At 33.4% G+C, this 12657-nt stretch overlaps 1 protein-coding gene across 1 annotated transcript; it reads right to left on the bottom strand.

Moving 5' to 3' along the window:
* Positions 1-2988: 2988 nt before the first annotated feature.
* On the bottom strand, positions 2989-10664 carry LOC107796130 (UDP-N-acetylglucosamine diphosphorylase 1). Its single transcript, XM_016618862.2, has 15 exons — positions 10307-10664; positions 9936-9990; positions 9675-9826; positions 8299-8338; positions 7784-7876; positions 7603-7712; positions 7423-7497; positions 6290-6329; positions 6001-6083; positions 5834-5911; positions 5371-5514; positions 4479-4546; positions 4000-4114; positions 3742-3898; positions 2989-3345 (listed from the first exon to the last, which is right to left on the bottom strand). Exons 1-15 carry the CDS (start codon positions 10472-10474, stop codon positions 3248-3250), a joined length of 1476 nt encoding a protein of 491 aa, XP_016474348.2. The 5' UTR covers positions 10475-10664; the 3' UTR covers positions 2989-3247.
* Positions 10665-12657: the final 1993 nt, after the last annotated feature.

The following is a 12657-nucleotide window of genomic DNA, read 5'->3' as shown; positions in this document are numbered from 1 at the left end:
AATTATTTTTCTACTTTTTCCTGTATCAGTAAATGAGTTATTAGTTTATTTATCTATGTTTATGTAAGGATGAAGATTCTGTGAAGATGATTTATTGTGAACAATATTAATTGAACGGAGTTGGATCCAAGTAAGAGATGTAGTTGCTAAGAGATGTAGTTGATAGCGTTAACCAACTGTTTTGTAGAAAATTATACGCTTCAGTTTGAGAAACAAAAACATGTGATTGAGGCTATATGATTTCAAACAATATAAATATTAGGCGTGAAGCTTCCCAGGATGTAAATAAAAATACCTTTTGACTCTTGATATAAATAATAATTACCGTTTATTTGGTCACCGAATTTCATAATTGGGCATTGGCACTTTAGAGGAATACAACACTTCATTAATGCACTTACTCCAAAAGTCTTGCAAGATCAGAGAACATTGTCCAACAGACTACTTTTTTTAGAGGAGAACCCGATTAACCGGCTATACAAACAAAATCCAAAGTCATCAAGGAAGAAATGCACTACAGAAACTATTAATAATGTATTCAAGTCATAAAGCAGGAAGATTTTATGTGCTAATTAGTGTTGAATAAGGATGAAGATTTCACATTTCTTGACAAAACAGATACAAAAAATTGAGGAGATCGAGTTACAAGACTGTTTAGTTGCAAAGAAGACACACAAAGTTAAAAAAATTTGGTGCAATCAAAATTGAAAATGAAGAGATAGATACGGAGATAACAATCAAGAGGAACAAAAACATTAAAGAAGACAAAGACGACCCAATATGATTATCACTAGGAACGATGAAAAGGAACACACAATTAGAATATCATATTAAGGAAATATTAGGTAATATACACTTCATTTTATGATGTCATAAAACTAAAACAAGTTAAAATATTTATTAAAGTTTAGTACATAAAGCATCCAAATTTATTTTATAAATTGGTGTTGACTAAGGATGAAGATTTTATGTTTCTAATCAAAACTAATATACAAATTTCAGAAGATCGAGGCGCAAGTTTTTTTTTTTTTTTTTGATTTCCTCCCCTTTGATTCCCCTTTGATCTTTTTTGTTGGAGCTGTTGCTCCTTTAGTAACTCGAACCCACGACCCTAGGTTGTAGGTGGGGTGGTGTTGACCATCTGAGCAACCCCTCTTGTGAAGATGCAAAATATTTAATTGCAAAGAAGCTACATGAAGTTGAAAAAGTTGGTGCAATAGAAACTGATGAAGAGATAAACACGTAGGTAACAATGCAGAAGATCAAAGATTTTGAAGAAGATAACATCGACCTAATATAATTAAAATTGGGACGGTGGAAAGGAATATGAAACAAGAATATCATAATTAAGGAAGTATCAAATGAGATACACTTAATTACATGATTGTCATAAATTAAAACAATTAAAAGAAAGTCAAATATATTTGATAAAACTTTGATTGTTTATTTTTGTAGATTCATACGATGTACAATTATTTTAACTTCGACAAACAAGTAACGATCCATATTGATCACTCATATAAGCTTATACTTTATTCTTTCGTGTATAGTTTTTACTTAACTCTTTATTCTAGTAGTGTTGATATTATTTTACAAAATAGTGTATTACATGATTTGGCATATACGTGCAACGCACATGCCGAGAAACTAGTATATATATATATATATATATATATATATATATATATATATATATATATATATATAACAACCCACTAATAATCCCACTAGTGGGGTCTGAGAGGGTAGAGTGTATGCAGACCTTACCCCTACCCATGAGGGTAGAGAGGCTGTTTCTGGAAGACCCTCGGCTAAAAAATGAAAGATCTGTAACAACAACAGAAAACATACAAATAAGATTAGCATCGTAAGTGACAACAAATAAGTGAGAAGGACAATAACTATGGCAATAATAAAAATTGGAAAAAATATAAAAAAGTAAAAAATTAATAATAATAATAATAATAACAATAAACAAAAAATAGAGAGTGTGATGGAACAATAACCGCTAGCAGTCCTATATAAAACACTATCAGACTAGCCAGAACAACGAAGAAAAACGCTCAACCACCCCCTAACCTACAACCCTAATGCTCGACCTCCACACCTCCCTATCCAGGGCCATGTCCTCGAAAATCTGAAGTTGCGCCATGCCTTGCCTTATCACCTCGCCCCAATATTTCTTAGGTCGCCCTCTACCTCTCCTTGTACCTATCAAAGCCAATTGTTCACACCTCATAACCGGGGCATCTGGGCTCCTCCTCCGCACATGCCCGAACCATCTAAGTCTCGCTTCCCACATCTTGTCCTCCATGGGAGCCACGCCCACCTTCTCCCGAATATCTTCATTTCTAATCTTATCCAGCCTAGTGCTCCCGCACATCCATTATATATATGTGCATAAATGCAGGGTAAGGCTGCGTACAATAAACCCTTGTGGTCCGGCCCTTCCTCGGACCCCGTACATAACGGGAGCTTAGTGTGCCGGGCTGCCCTTTCAAATGAATTATATATAAAAAAAAACTATAAGAAATCAGATATTTGGAAAATTATCTTCATCTTCTAATACGACTAGAGGTCTATTAATCAACTCTATAAGAAAACATTTTGTATAAATCAAGTATTCACTTAGAAATAATGGAACAAATTGCGAAAGTGCTATATCATTAATGAGCCTAAAAGTCCTAAGGTTATGGAAAATATTCTTTTAATTGTCTTTTACCTCAAAATGAACTAATATACAAGTAGTAAAATATTAAAGACTAATCTAACATATTGGAGTCTGGAAATAAAAATCTCAATCTAGAAGAAAAAAAAATAGATTTATTTGATTGATAAATATAACTGGACGGCTTAAATTTTTTTTATGTCTATAGCTGTCGAACTCCACAAAAATGTAAAAATACTCTGGGTTTTTCGAAAATAAAATAGACAAAAAGGAGTCTAAAGTGCTTATATTTGGAGACAATTGTATTTTGGATTTAATCGTTTTCAATAACAAAAAGGAAAACCTGTATCGGCCTAAATGAAAATTACACATATAGAAGTCGTTACATTTCCATCATCTTATGAAATACAAGCCAAAGCTTCCTCAATTAGTATCAAGTATTCTCGCTTACACTATTGTCTACACCAGTATGAAAAGCAAACCTTGTACACATATAATAAGAAAAAAGTGATCCGATCAAAGGAACTGTATAAAATGGAGAAGAATTTCAGGCATTTACTTAATGAAACCAAAATCAAACTAAAACGAGATTTCACATGGTGCATGGAATGTTCTTCCACGGCAAATAGCTTCCAGGTTTTCACCAGCATATGAACAAAGCGGAGAAACTTCCACACCTGAAAAATTAGAAGTGCAATCTTCAGAAGACTGTGAGACACTTTTGCTACATTACATTCTTGCAAAGTTAAAAAGGAGTTACTTGTCACCATTTACCAGTCCTGGCCTCAGGACTATCCAGACCTTACCAGGACAACAACTGTCTATGGTTAAACGTTCTTTGACTTTGTATTTCCATGAGAAGTCCAAATATACGTAAAACTAAACCCCTTCTTATTTGAGGATCTGGATCTCTTAATCTTAAAGAACTAATGAAAGGCATCGGGATACTGGAGTTTTCATTCATCATAATATTTTAACCTTTAAGATAAAGTTATATTTATCTATTCAACATTCTTTTCCACCATGCATTATGAGCGTCGCAAAAATCTTTTCTCCCCAAAACATCAAATTACCTGTGGCATATAAGGGCACAGAATGTGTCAAGAAACCTCCAGCTGCAACCACCCAACGAGTGTGGAGACGAAGAACAAGCAATCTAGCACTGTCAGGAGTGTCAAAGTTTGCTCCGTTTGCATTTTTAACTGGAGCAAATTCTTCTTCACGAACAACCTATGCAGATAAAACATTTCAAATCCCAGTATTAGGCAGGTCTGCATTTAGCTGCTATTGGAAACTGGAAAGTCTTGTGACAAGTATAGAACTACAATTACCTCAAATAGCGCTGTTGAAGGTGTGTAAGGAAAAGCATCAAATATGAATTGTTCCAGTTTGTATCCCATTGTATGACCATGAATTGATGGGATTTTCTTCTCAGCAAGATGATAACTGCAATAATATCACAACACTTTTTTAGACTCATATTCCGTAGCCAAGTCCATCTGTGGTTGCAGAACTTAGCTGCTCCCAAGAGTCCAAATAAAGGAGGAGGTTGTGGTAGGTTTAGTAAGAGTTAAGATAGTCAAAATATGTAAATAGCTTGTAAGGTATGGTTGCTCATGCAAAGGGTCTCTATCTGCAGGCGCAAAAAGTAATAGTCGTATGTCATCCCCCCGCCTGGCTTACTTTCTTTACACTACTACTACAGCAATGTAAATAATTTATTGATATCGAAAATAACCATTAAAGTCATAATTTTGTATTTTTAACACAACCAACAGAACCAATATGAAGGAAGAAAAGCATTACTCACATGCTGTCTTTCTCAAGGCCATTTGCCACTTGATTCAGGAAATCTAAAGAAAACATATGTAAGCAGACCTGAAAAATAAAATGCACAAGTAAATCGAAAAGGCATCCATGAGAGAAGAAACATGCAAACAAGACAACTTTGCTATCTTCACAGGGTCCATTAGATCCACCTTTTCTTTTCTTTTTTCTCTTTACTTTTGGTAACTAATCTTCATATATTTTTCAGAGATCAGAAGGATTGTGGGGTATATATTTTTTATCCCACAAAACAAAGGGAATATCTTGACAAATGAGAAAATGTTAGTTGTTATATACAGCATTGGTTGGAAATATTGAAGCTTTTCGTTATTTCTTGAAATGCTGGTCTAAAAGCTTAGTTCCAGCAGAAATTGTTCATGCATAGAAATCTGAATTTCTCCAACTAAGAGAACTCATTCATTCACTGGAGTGAAAAGAAGGTGTATTATGAAATGTTTCCTTACAATTAAAGATAGAGGTACATTTTTCTCATCAACTGCTCTTTAGCATGGTAATGAAATTATCAGAATGGTAGCAATATGCCAATAAAGTTTGATATAGAAGATTTAGCGACAACTCTCTAACTCATAGAAACTCCACTTTTTTTCCACTGAAATCTACAAGGTTTATAATATAGTTGTCTGTTAAAAACAACAACCTTAATTATTTGCAAAAAGCAAGAAGATACACAAAATTCAAGTTTCATCCTGTTAAAAATATTATAATGACATAAATTAACAGAGTGCTTTTGAAAATACATGAGGCAAAATGTTAGTAGAATTCCACTGAAATATTTGTAAAGGGAAGAATCAGAGAGACACATCTAAGGAAAGAATGGCGAAGGCAGAAATAGAAAGAAGACTTGTGGAATTTACATTGCTCCAACAAAAGCGAAGACGTCCTGTTTCCTGGTTTACTGCACTACACAGTGAAGGATCCAACTCACTATACTCAACCACAGCGAGTGGTCCACCTTTACCTCGACGGACAAACACACCAACCTTCTCTTGTGGATAGGCCTACAATCAGAGTGGATAAATATCAATATAGGTATACACAATAACTTCTTTTAGAATAGTGTCCTACTCAAGAATTATATGATGAGGGTTCTAAATTGCGATACACTAAGAGGGGTAAGCATAGCAGAAATGTAAAATCCAAACAACTTTCAAGCAACAATATCATGAAACCTCTGATTGGCATCCTGAGCAGATACGGGGTTGGAAATCAGATTCTACCCTCTCAAATTCTATAGCTACTACCTACTCTCTCAAATTCTATATTGAATGTAAAAAGAGTTGAATGTTTTTGGAAAAAACAAAAAACGAAACTATTCACCTTCCGTACAACTTTTGCGGCAGCAGAGACACCTTTATCAATGAAATAACCCAAAAAGGTAGGATCTGCCACTCGAACCTGCTTCCACAAAACAATTATTCAGTATTTTGAACATAATGAAGGGAAAATGATATTATAGATGGAAGGATAAGAAAAGCACAAATTACCAAAGCATTGTCAACTCCATAGCAATCCACATACTTAATGCCTCTTGAGTTCATGTCTTCCAGTAATCTTGAATACTTCAATGCTGGACAATTACAAACTTTAATTGGATTACTTCAATACAGTATGAAAACTACAAGCAAATAACAGCTGTCCAATTGTACAAGTTCACAAGTAGTACTCTACCGCACTGAGAGATTGCATCACCCTTAAACTGAGATATAGCCCAAAGAGAGTAAGATCTAGCTCCTTATAAAATAAAATAAAATTAAGAGTTAGGTATAGCTGTACCTGTATAAACTCCACCATTTCCATCTGGAGACTTTGCTACCTGCTTCAATAGAAAAGCTTTAATAACTATCAACACTTTAGAATATAGCCACAAGTGGAGCAACAATATATATGTTTTTGATTAAACTAAGGTAATAAAACAAAAGAAAATACATATGGAAATACAGAAATATTACGAGTAGAAACTGGTATAACTCTTACTATCAGCAACTGCAGGAAAAATACAAAATTAAGAGATTGCTTAGTCAATAGTTCATTGCACTCTTTGCCTCTTTGCTCCCTCAAATTACCTCTCAGAGGGGGCTAGAGAGAGAGAGAGAGAGACAAAGAACCATCCACAGCCGAAATGACAGATTATTAGTTCTGTTACAGAGATTCAAGGAAAATTATGTGTTTTTGAATTCATTACTGGCAGACCTTCTAATTTCCCCAACCAACGGAATCAACCTCACAAGCTCTATTTGATTTCACAGACTTCTTTACCAGTAATTTCAAACTATCCAGATCCCTTTGTACAATTCTGACATAAATCAGCAAGCGCAACAAAATTTCCGCAGTAAATCCAGTCCTAAGGATGTCAAGTCATAATGCTGCTGTAATTCATTGGTTACTAGTACAGAAGTTTATTGACTGGCAATCAAAAAAATGAATGACAGCAATGATATGTAACCATCTTTTAATAAGTAAAGATTGACAAATTTAATATAATGGTCAATGTATGGAGGACAACAGAATAATGTATAGGTATGACAGATATTGTTGTTGTTGTTGACTACTCAAGACAGATAGCAACCTTAGTCCATTTTAAAAAGTAAGCAGAACATCTCTGTAGTCCGGAAAAAATTAAGTAATGAAAACATCTCTAGTTGGACATGGAACTCTAGGATTGCGAGGTTAAACAAGCAGGGTATATTTCACGTCTGCAAAGTTAATTCTGGAACAATTATAGTTTTCATCAGTAGCAGGCAAAAGTTTGCATATGCTTGTAAAACGCTTTCACTAAACATTGCAGCTTGAAGATATGTATGCTTTCACTAAACAATGCAGCTTGAAGATATGCTTGAGATTTGATGCCTGACTTTGTGAAATCATGTGATAGAACCTTTTTTTGTTTGAAGAAAGAAGTGACCTACCCTGTACGGGGTCTCCATAATAAATCTTCCATCCTTTGAAACACAAGGTATGGTCCCTTGTTGGAAGAAGGTGACCTGAATTAGAAAAGGATTTCTTTAATGCTAACAAGATTAAAAACCATAATACTCTCAGATTAATCAAGATAAAATGAGAGGGAAAAAAAAGAAATGAAATCTTACTTGTTCTGCTTCAAGGCCAAAATACTTATGACTTTCAAAGTATTTACGTGTAGCTTCATCAGTGAACGGACTGGTCATGATGTACCACTGTATTGGAACAATGCCAGCACCTGAACACTAAGGATAACTTAGAGTGTGTACTCATGAGCTAACATCCAAGGGCATCAAAGGAGAAGCTCACCCTCATTTGCAGTTACAGCTGCTAATCTTTGAATACACAAAATTCTCTCAGCTTGAAGTTGGAAAAGTGACTTCCCTGATGGAAGTCCAATATCTGGTAGAAAAAGATAACACGAATAAGTAGAAGCTTTTTTTTCCCCATTCTATTTCCAGCCATCCTTCCCTTTTACAGAAAAAAGGAGGAAGCTAGATGTCAATAAAACCAAAAAGAAAGTAATGAAGTTTTACGTGAAAAAGCGTTATATTATAAAAATAGATGAACAACATCTTTGGCACTTTCTAAATCAACCTATTTTTATATTTTCTGCATAACTACCACAGAATTAACCAAGTGCCAACAACTGTGGGAACATGTTAACAGGAAATCATTATGAATAAGGTACTATAGCAAATGTTGTACATCTTGTAAGCTACATCATTGAGTGTGATTGAAGGAAACCACCACAAAAGATCTATCAAAAACTTAGCAAATTTGGCAACTCAGAAAGATACTAAATGAATATAAAAGTTACTCACTGAAACATCCTTTGGGATCTGAACTACCAAGTCGAGTTCCCTGCATCAAAAAGTCATATTCTCAAGGTTTAGACTAGAGAATTCAGAATAGTCAGAAGACTCGGAATACCTAATCACCTATATTAGAACTTTGGAATAACAGAGTAAGCATCACAAGCCAAAAGTTTTAGGACAAATCATCCTACGTCATGCCATACCCATCAAAGATATAACAGGCTCCAATTGATATTATCTTCACTATAATTTCTTTCAGAAACAAAAGGAGAAGTTCTTAATGCACACGAAAAGGTGTTCGAGTTAAACCAGTAACGGTGATCTATAACTTCTCCTCAATCCTAATGCACAACATTTTAGATAAAGCAAAAAAAAATAAACTAGGAAAAGAAAGCTCCAGCTATAAAATGAAAAAGGCATCTTGATTACAAGGACATCATTATTGCTTGCCCTCAGAGAAGAAAAGGAAAAAGACGAAGGCTGAGTGTTTGAATAAACCAGATATTACTGAAAAAACTAAGAATAACTAATTATTGACAGGAACATTGTCAAGAAATTTCTTTAAAACATTCAAATATTAATCTTATATTTTAAGTTATATTTTTGAATAATTATCTTTAAATTTAAGCTAATAAATTTATTATTATTTATGATATTTTTATGGATATAACTTTTTTTTTAATTTGAATGGATATAACTACTTTTGTAAGTACAAGCACCAAGCGAGAAGACACCAATCAGGACATCAAAGAGCAAGCAAATAAGAGGCAATTCTTATGTAGATGTACTACAAAAATAAGATAAAATATTTGGATCACTAAATATTTCTTATCACTAAATGGTAAGTTGAGTGAGATGGTTAAACCACCAGTAGATACATGCACTAAGTTTTCAGTATATATCAAAATGAGTAGCTAGTAAATAAATCAGAGCAAAGTTTACAATCTCTATCAAATGAGACAGATGGTAATAAATCACATTGTAGGGTCCGTGGTGTCCCCGTTCTTATAAGAACCTCAACCACATTAATACACTTTTTCTTAATTAAAGAATATGCTAATACACTTATTCTTACTTTATACATGAAATGATTATCAGGGATCCAGATCTCACTAGAGAAAACATCTTCTAAAGCAACTTGCCGCATAACCATTATTATAGCCTACTTCCGTAACCTCTGTTAAGTCAAGAATTCCATAATTGTTGCATAGATCCTCATGAGACTACATGATAACAAATGCATACCAAAGTAGTTAACCAATCTAAGTCAGCCACCAAATTTATGACACCTTTACATTTCCAAACTGGACCGAGTAAAAATCATCAAACGGACTACTATGCTTAAAAGGCAAGAATGTCCTAAAGTCTTAAGTAACATTTACCTGTCCACCAGACAAAAGCAGCACGGCAAATTTGCCTTCTGCCATGGCCTTCATGCCCATCTTCCACCACTTCTCTCGCTCTTCCATTGTCCTCTCCTCCACAGTCGACACGCAACTCTCTGGCACTGGCTCTATTGCCGCTGCCGGGAGTCCTGAAACCCAACATTGAACAGATTGTTTATACTTATTAAGTTTTAAGGTAAACAATATTTTCTTTTCTTTTTTTCTTCATTAGAAAAAAGAAGTGTTGTTGGCACCGACCTTGTGAATGAAATGAACACCGAATGATCCGATCAATCCTAGGGAGATCTATATTCTGCAATAAATTACTTCCATGTTAAAAATCACTACTTTATCAGTATTACCCAAATTTTTAGAAAAAGAAACGTAATTCACAATATGAACTGACAGATAATCCAACAAATGTAAAAACCATAACATTCAACCAAAACATTTCATGACCAAACTAATCAAACCAAAATTCTACTGAATAATCAAAGAAAAACATAAGCAGTAGTAATCAGGTGACACACATTGTAACAAAAACAAAGAAAACCTAATTCAAAGAGACAAATTATCCTTGAAATAATGAACTAAATAGATTAGGAAAAGGAGAAAGGGATCTAAACGACCTCAATATCCTTGACGAGGAGATCTTTTTCATCAGGCGAAAGCTCATCCCAGAGAGAAAAAACGTCTTCTTGGCCATAATCTTTGAGCCTTTCAAGTAAGGCTTGTGGTGGAGCAGAAGCAGATACTGATACTGGGTTGCCACCACTCTCCATTGCTGCTTCCGTCATTCTTCTTCTCTCTCTCTCTCTAGATCTCTGGGTTTCTCTCTCTAGATCTATATATATATATATATAATATACAGAGCAAGGAGTGTATTAGGAGTGGGAGAATTTAGAGAGTGGTTTTATTTGGGTTATTGTTCCCCCTCTTTTGTGTGAGCTGTATTTGTGCTGACGGTTGGTGGTTATTTCATTCAACAGTGACGAGTGACGACGAAGGAAGACAAGAATCGAGTATGTGTGGTGCATGTCTAATGACCAATTTACCCTCTAAAATCTAAATACTCAAATTTCCCTTTCTTTTTCTCGAAATCGACCATTCAATTATCTAAGCAATCTCTTTAAGAAGATATTCTTAAATTAAATAATTAAAGGAGCGTAGCATTATAAAAATGCAACTTGGTCAAAATAATTATTAGAAACAAATCAAAATAAGACAACCATAATATTGCAAACCACATAAGAATTTGGTATTAATAAGTCAAATTTTAAGAGATGTCTATAGAATTATTTCTTATTTTAAACAATAAAGCATTATTTTTGTTTCAAGCACCTATAGCGCCGTCAAACTTTCAACTATTTTTTATGGTTTTATAATTTCATTTCGTTAAACTGTTTCTCTCTAAACTTTCCAAACATTTTTCTCTAATATACTAAATAGAAATTATTTCTTACTTTAATTTTTAAAAAATTCTGTTTGATCTTTCCATTTCCAAAATTTTAAGAGTACTTTGTTATACATTTTATCTATAAAAGATTATGTAAAAAATAGAGCTCCATCTCCTACCGACGCTCAATGAGACTCTTCTCTCATAGGCTTTATACATTTGAGCTTTCAAAGAAAAGTAAAGAAGAAATTAAATTTAAAGTATATCTCATCTAAATGAAGACCGCCAATTTAAAAACATATAATATGAACAAGATCCAATGTAATCATTTAGTACATGATAGGTTGGCCATTATTGGGAGGAATTAAAAAAGTTGCGACAACTTTCCATAATAATTTTTGGTAATTATTTCAACAATAAATAACAATAATAAAAGCCAAAAAGAGAAAAGAAATAGTACTAATTATTGGTCACCAGCATTGGATCTATGTCGTGAATTTTTTGATCCATAGTCACGTGACACCGTGGGTACCCAATAAAGTATGTGCACGTGTTCATTGCTATTATCTGAGGCTGGAATATTTTCATCTACTTTTCAGCTCATTAAGTTAATTATGATTAGCATTTGACTTTTCATCTAAAAAAGCTTAGTGGAAATTACCTTTTTCTTTAAATAGCCGACAGTGCCAAAATAAATGGAATACGTAGATTTTTTTACGAGAAAATAACATAGCTCTTTATTTGGATTTTTCGCATAAAATAATGTGATTGTATTTTATTAACGGGATCTTTACACAAATAGCACTCCATATTTATTATTTACTTTTTCTAGCCATATACATAATTTATATATTGATTATATATAATTATACATATATAATACATAAATTATGCACATATTATACCTTCACCGGCTATTTTTAGCTTAAGCGGTTGAATGAGCTGCCATTTGCGTTAATTCTTCTTTATTATTTTATATTTTGGTTCTTAAATTCTATTTTTATCTGGGAAAGTAATTTACTTTTGGCGATATATAAGAAATGGCCCCAAAAGCAAAAACATCTATTACTTTTTTATAATTTTAAAATTCATCTCCTGAAAAATTAAACATGGTAACAGTGTTTCAAATATTTTGCACGGTCATTGAATGTTACCTTTTTATCTTAATTTTACAGATTAATTTGGAAAAAATTACGGTCTAGACTAATAAAAGCCTAAGGATAAGAATGCCCATTTCTTTGCTCGACCACAATGGTAACTACCAAGTATTATTAGTTTAAGTTGCTTTAGAAGTCCTCTTATTTAGGAGACTTGTCAAATATAATTAGTTGTTGACGAGAAAATTTATGCAACTAATAAAAACATTGATATTCCACCCTCTCTTAGAATTCAAGCCAAGTATAAAGTAACACGAGCGGAATATATAATTCCAAAACATATTCTATTTTTTAGTAGGTAATGTTATTCCACTTATCTCGAAATTATTGTTCAATTTCTTTTTAAAATTGTTGTTCAAATTATTCCTCGTTGGTTGAAGATCTTCAACTTTAGCCCATGATTGATTATTTTTTTTTAATCTCAATA

Source organism: Nicotiana tabacum, chromosome 3 (genome assembly GCF_000715075.1).
Source record: "Nicotiana tabacum cultivar K326 chromosome 3, ASM71507v2, whole genome shotgun sequence".
Classification (NCBI taxonomy): domain Eukaryota; kingdom Viridiplantae; phylum Streptophyta; class Magnoliopsida; order Solanales; family Solanaceae; genus Nicotiana; species Nicotiana tabacum.
Note: the sequence above shows the minus strand (reverse complement) of the source record. Positions and strands in the feature narration are given on the sequence as shown.

What these genes read in the sequence shown, in the direction of transcription:
- LOC107796130 (XM_016618862.2), bottom strand. Translation starts at nt 10,474, where the DNA reads ATGACGGAAGCAGCAATGGAGAGTGGTGGCAACCCAGTATCAGTATCT. An exon ending in TTCGCTTTTGTTGGAGCAAT is followed by an intron (nt 4,547 to 5,370) that starts GTAAATTCCACA and finishes TTTATTTTTCAG; the next exon opens with GTCTGCTTACATATGTTTTC. An exon ending in CTTCAACAGCGCTATTTGAG is followed by an intron (nt 3,899 to 3,999) that starts GTAATTGTAGTT and finishes TTATCTGCATAG; the next exon opens with GTTGTTCGTGAAGAAGAATT.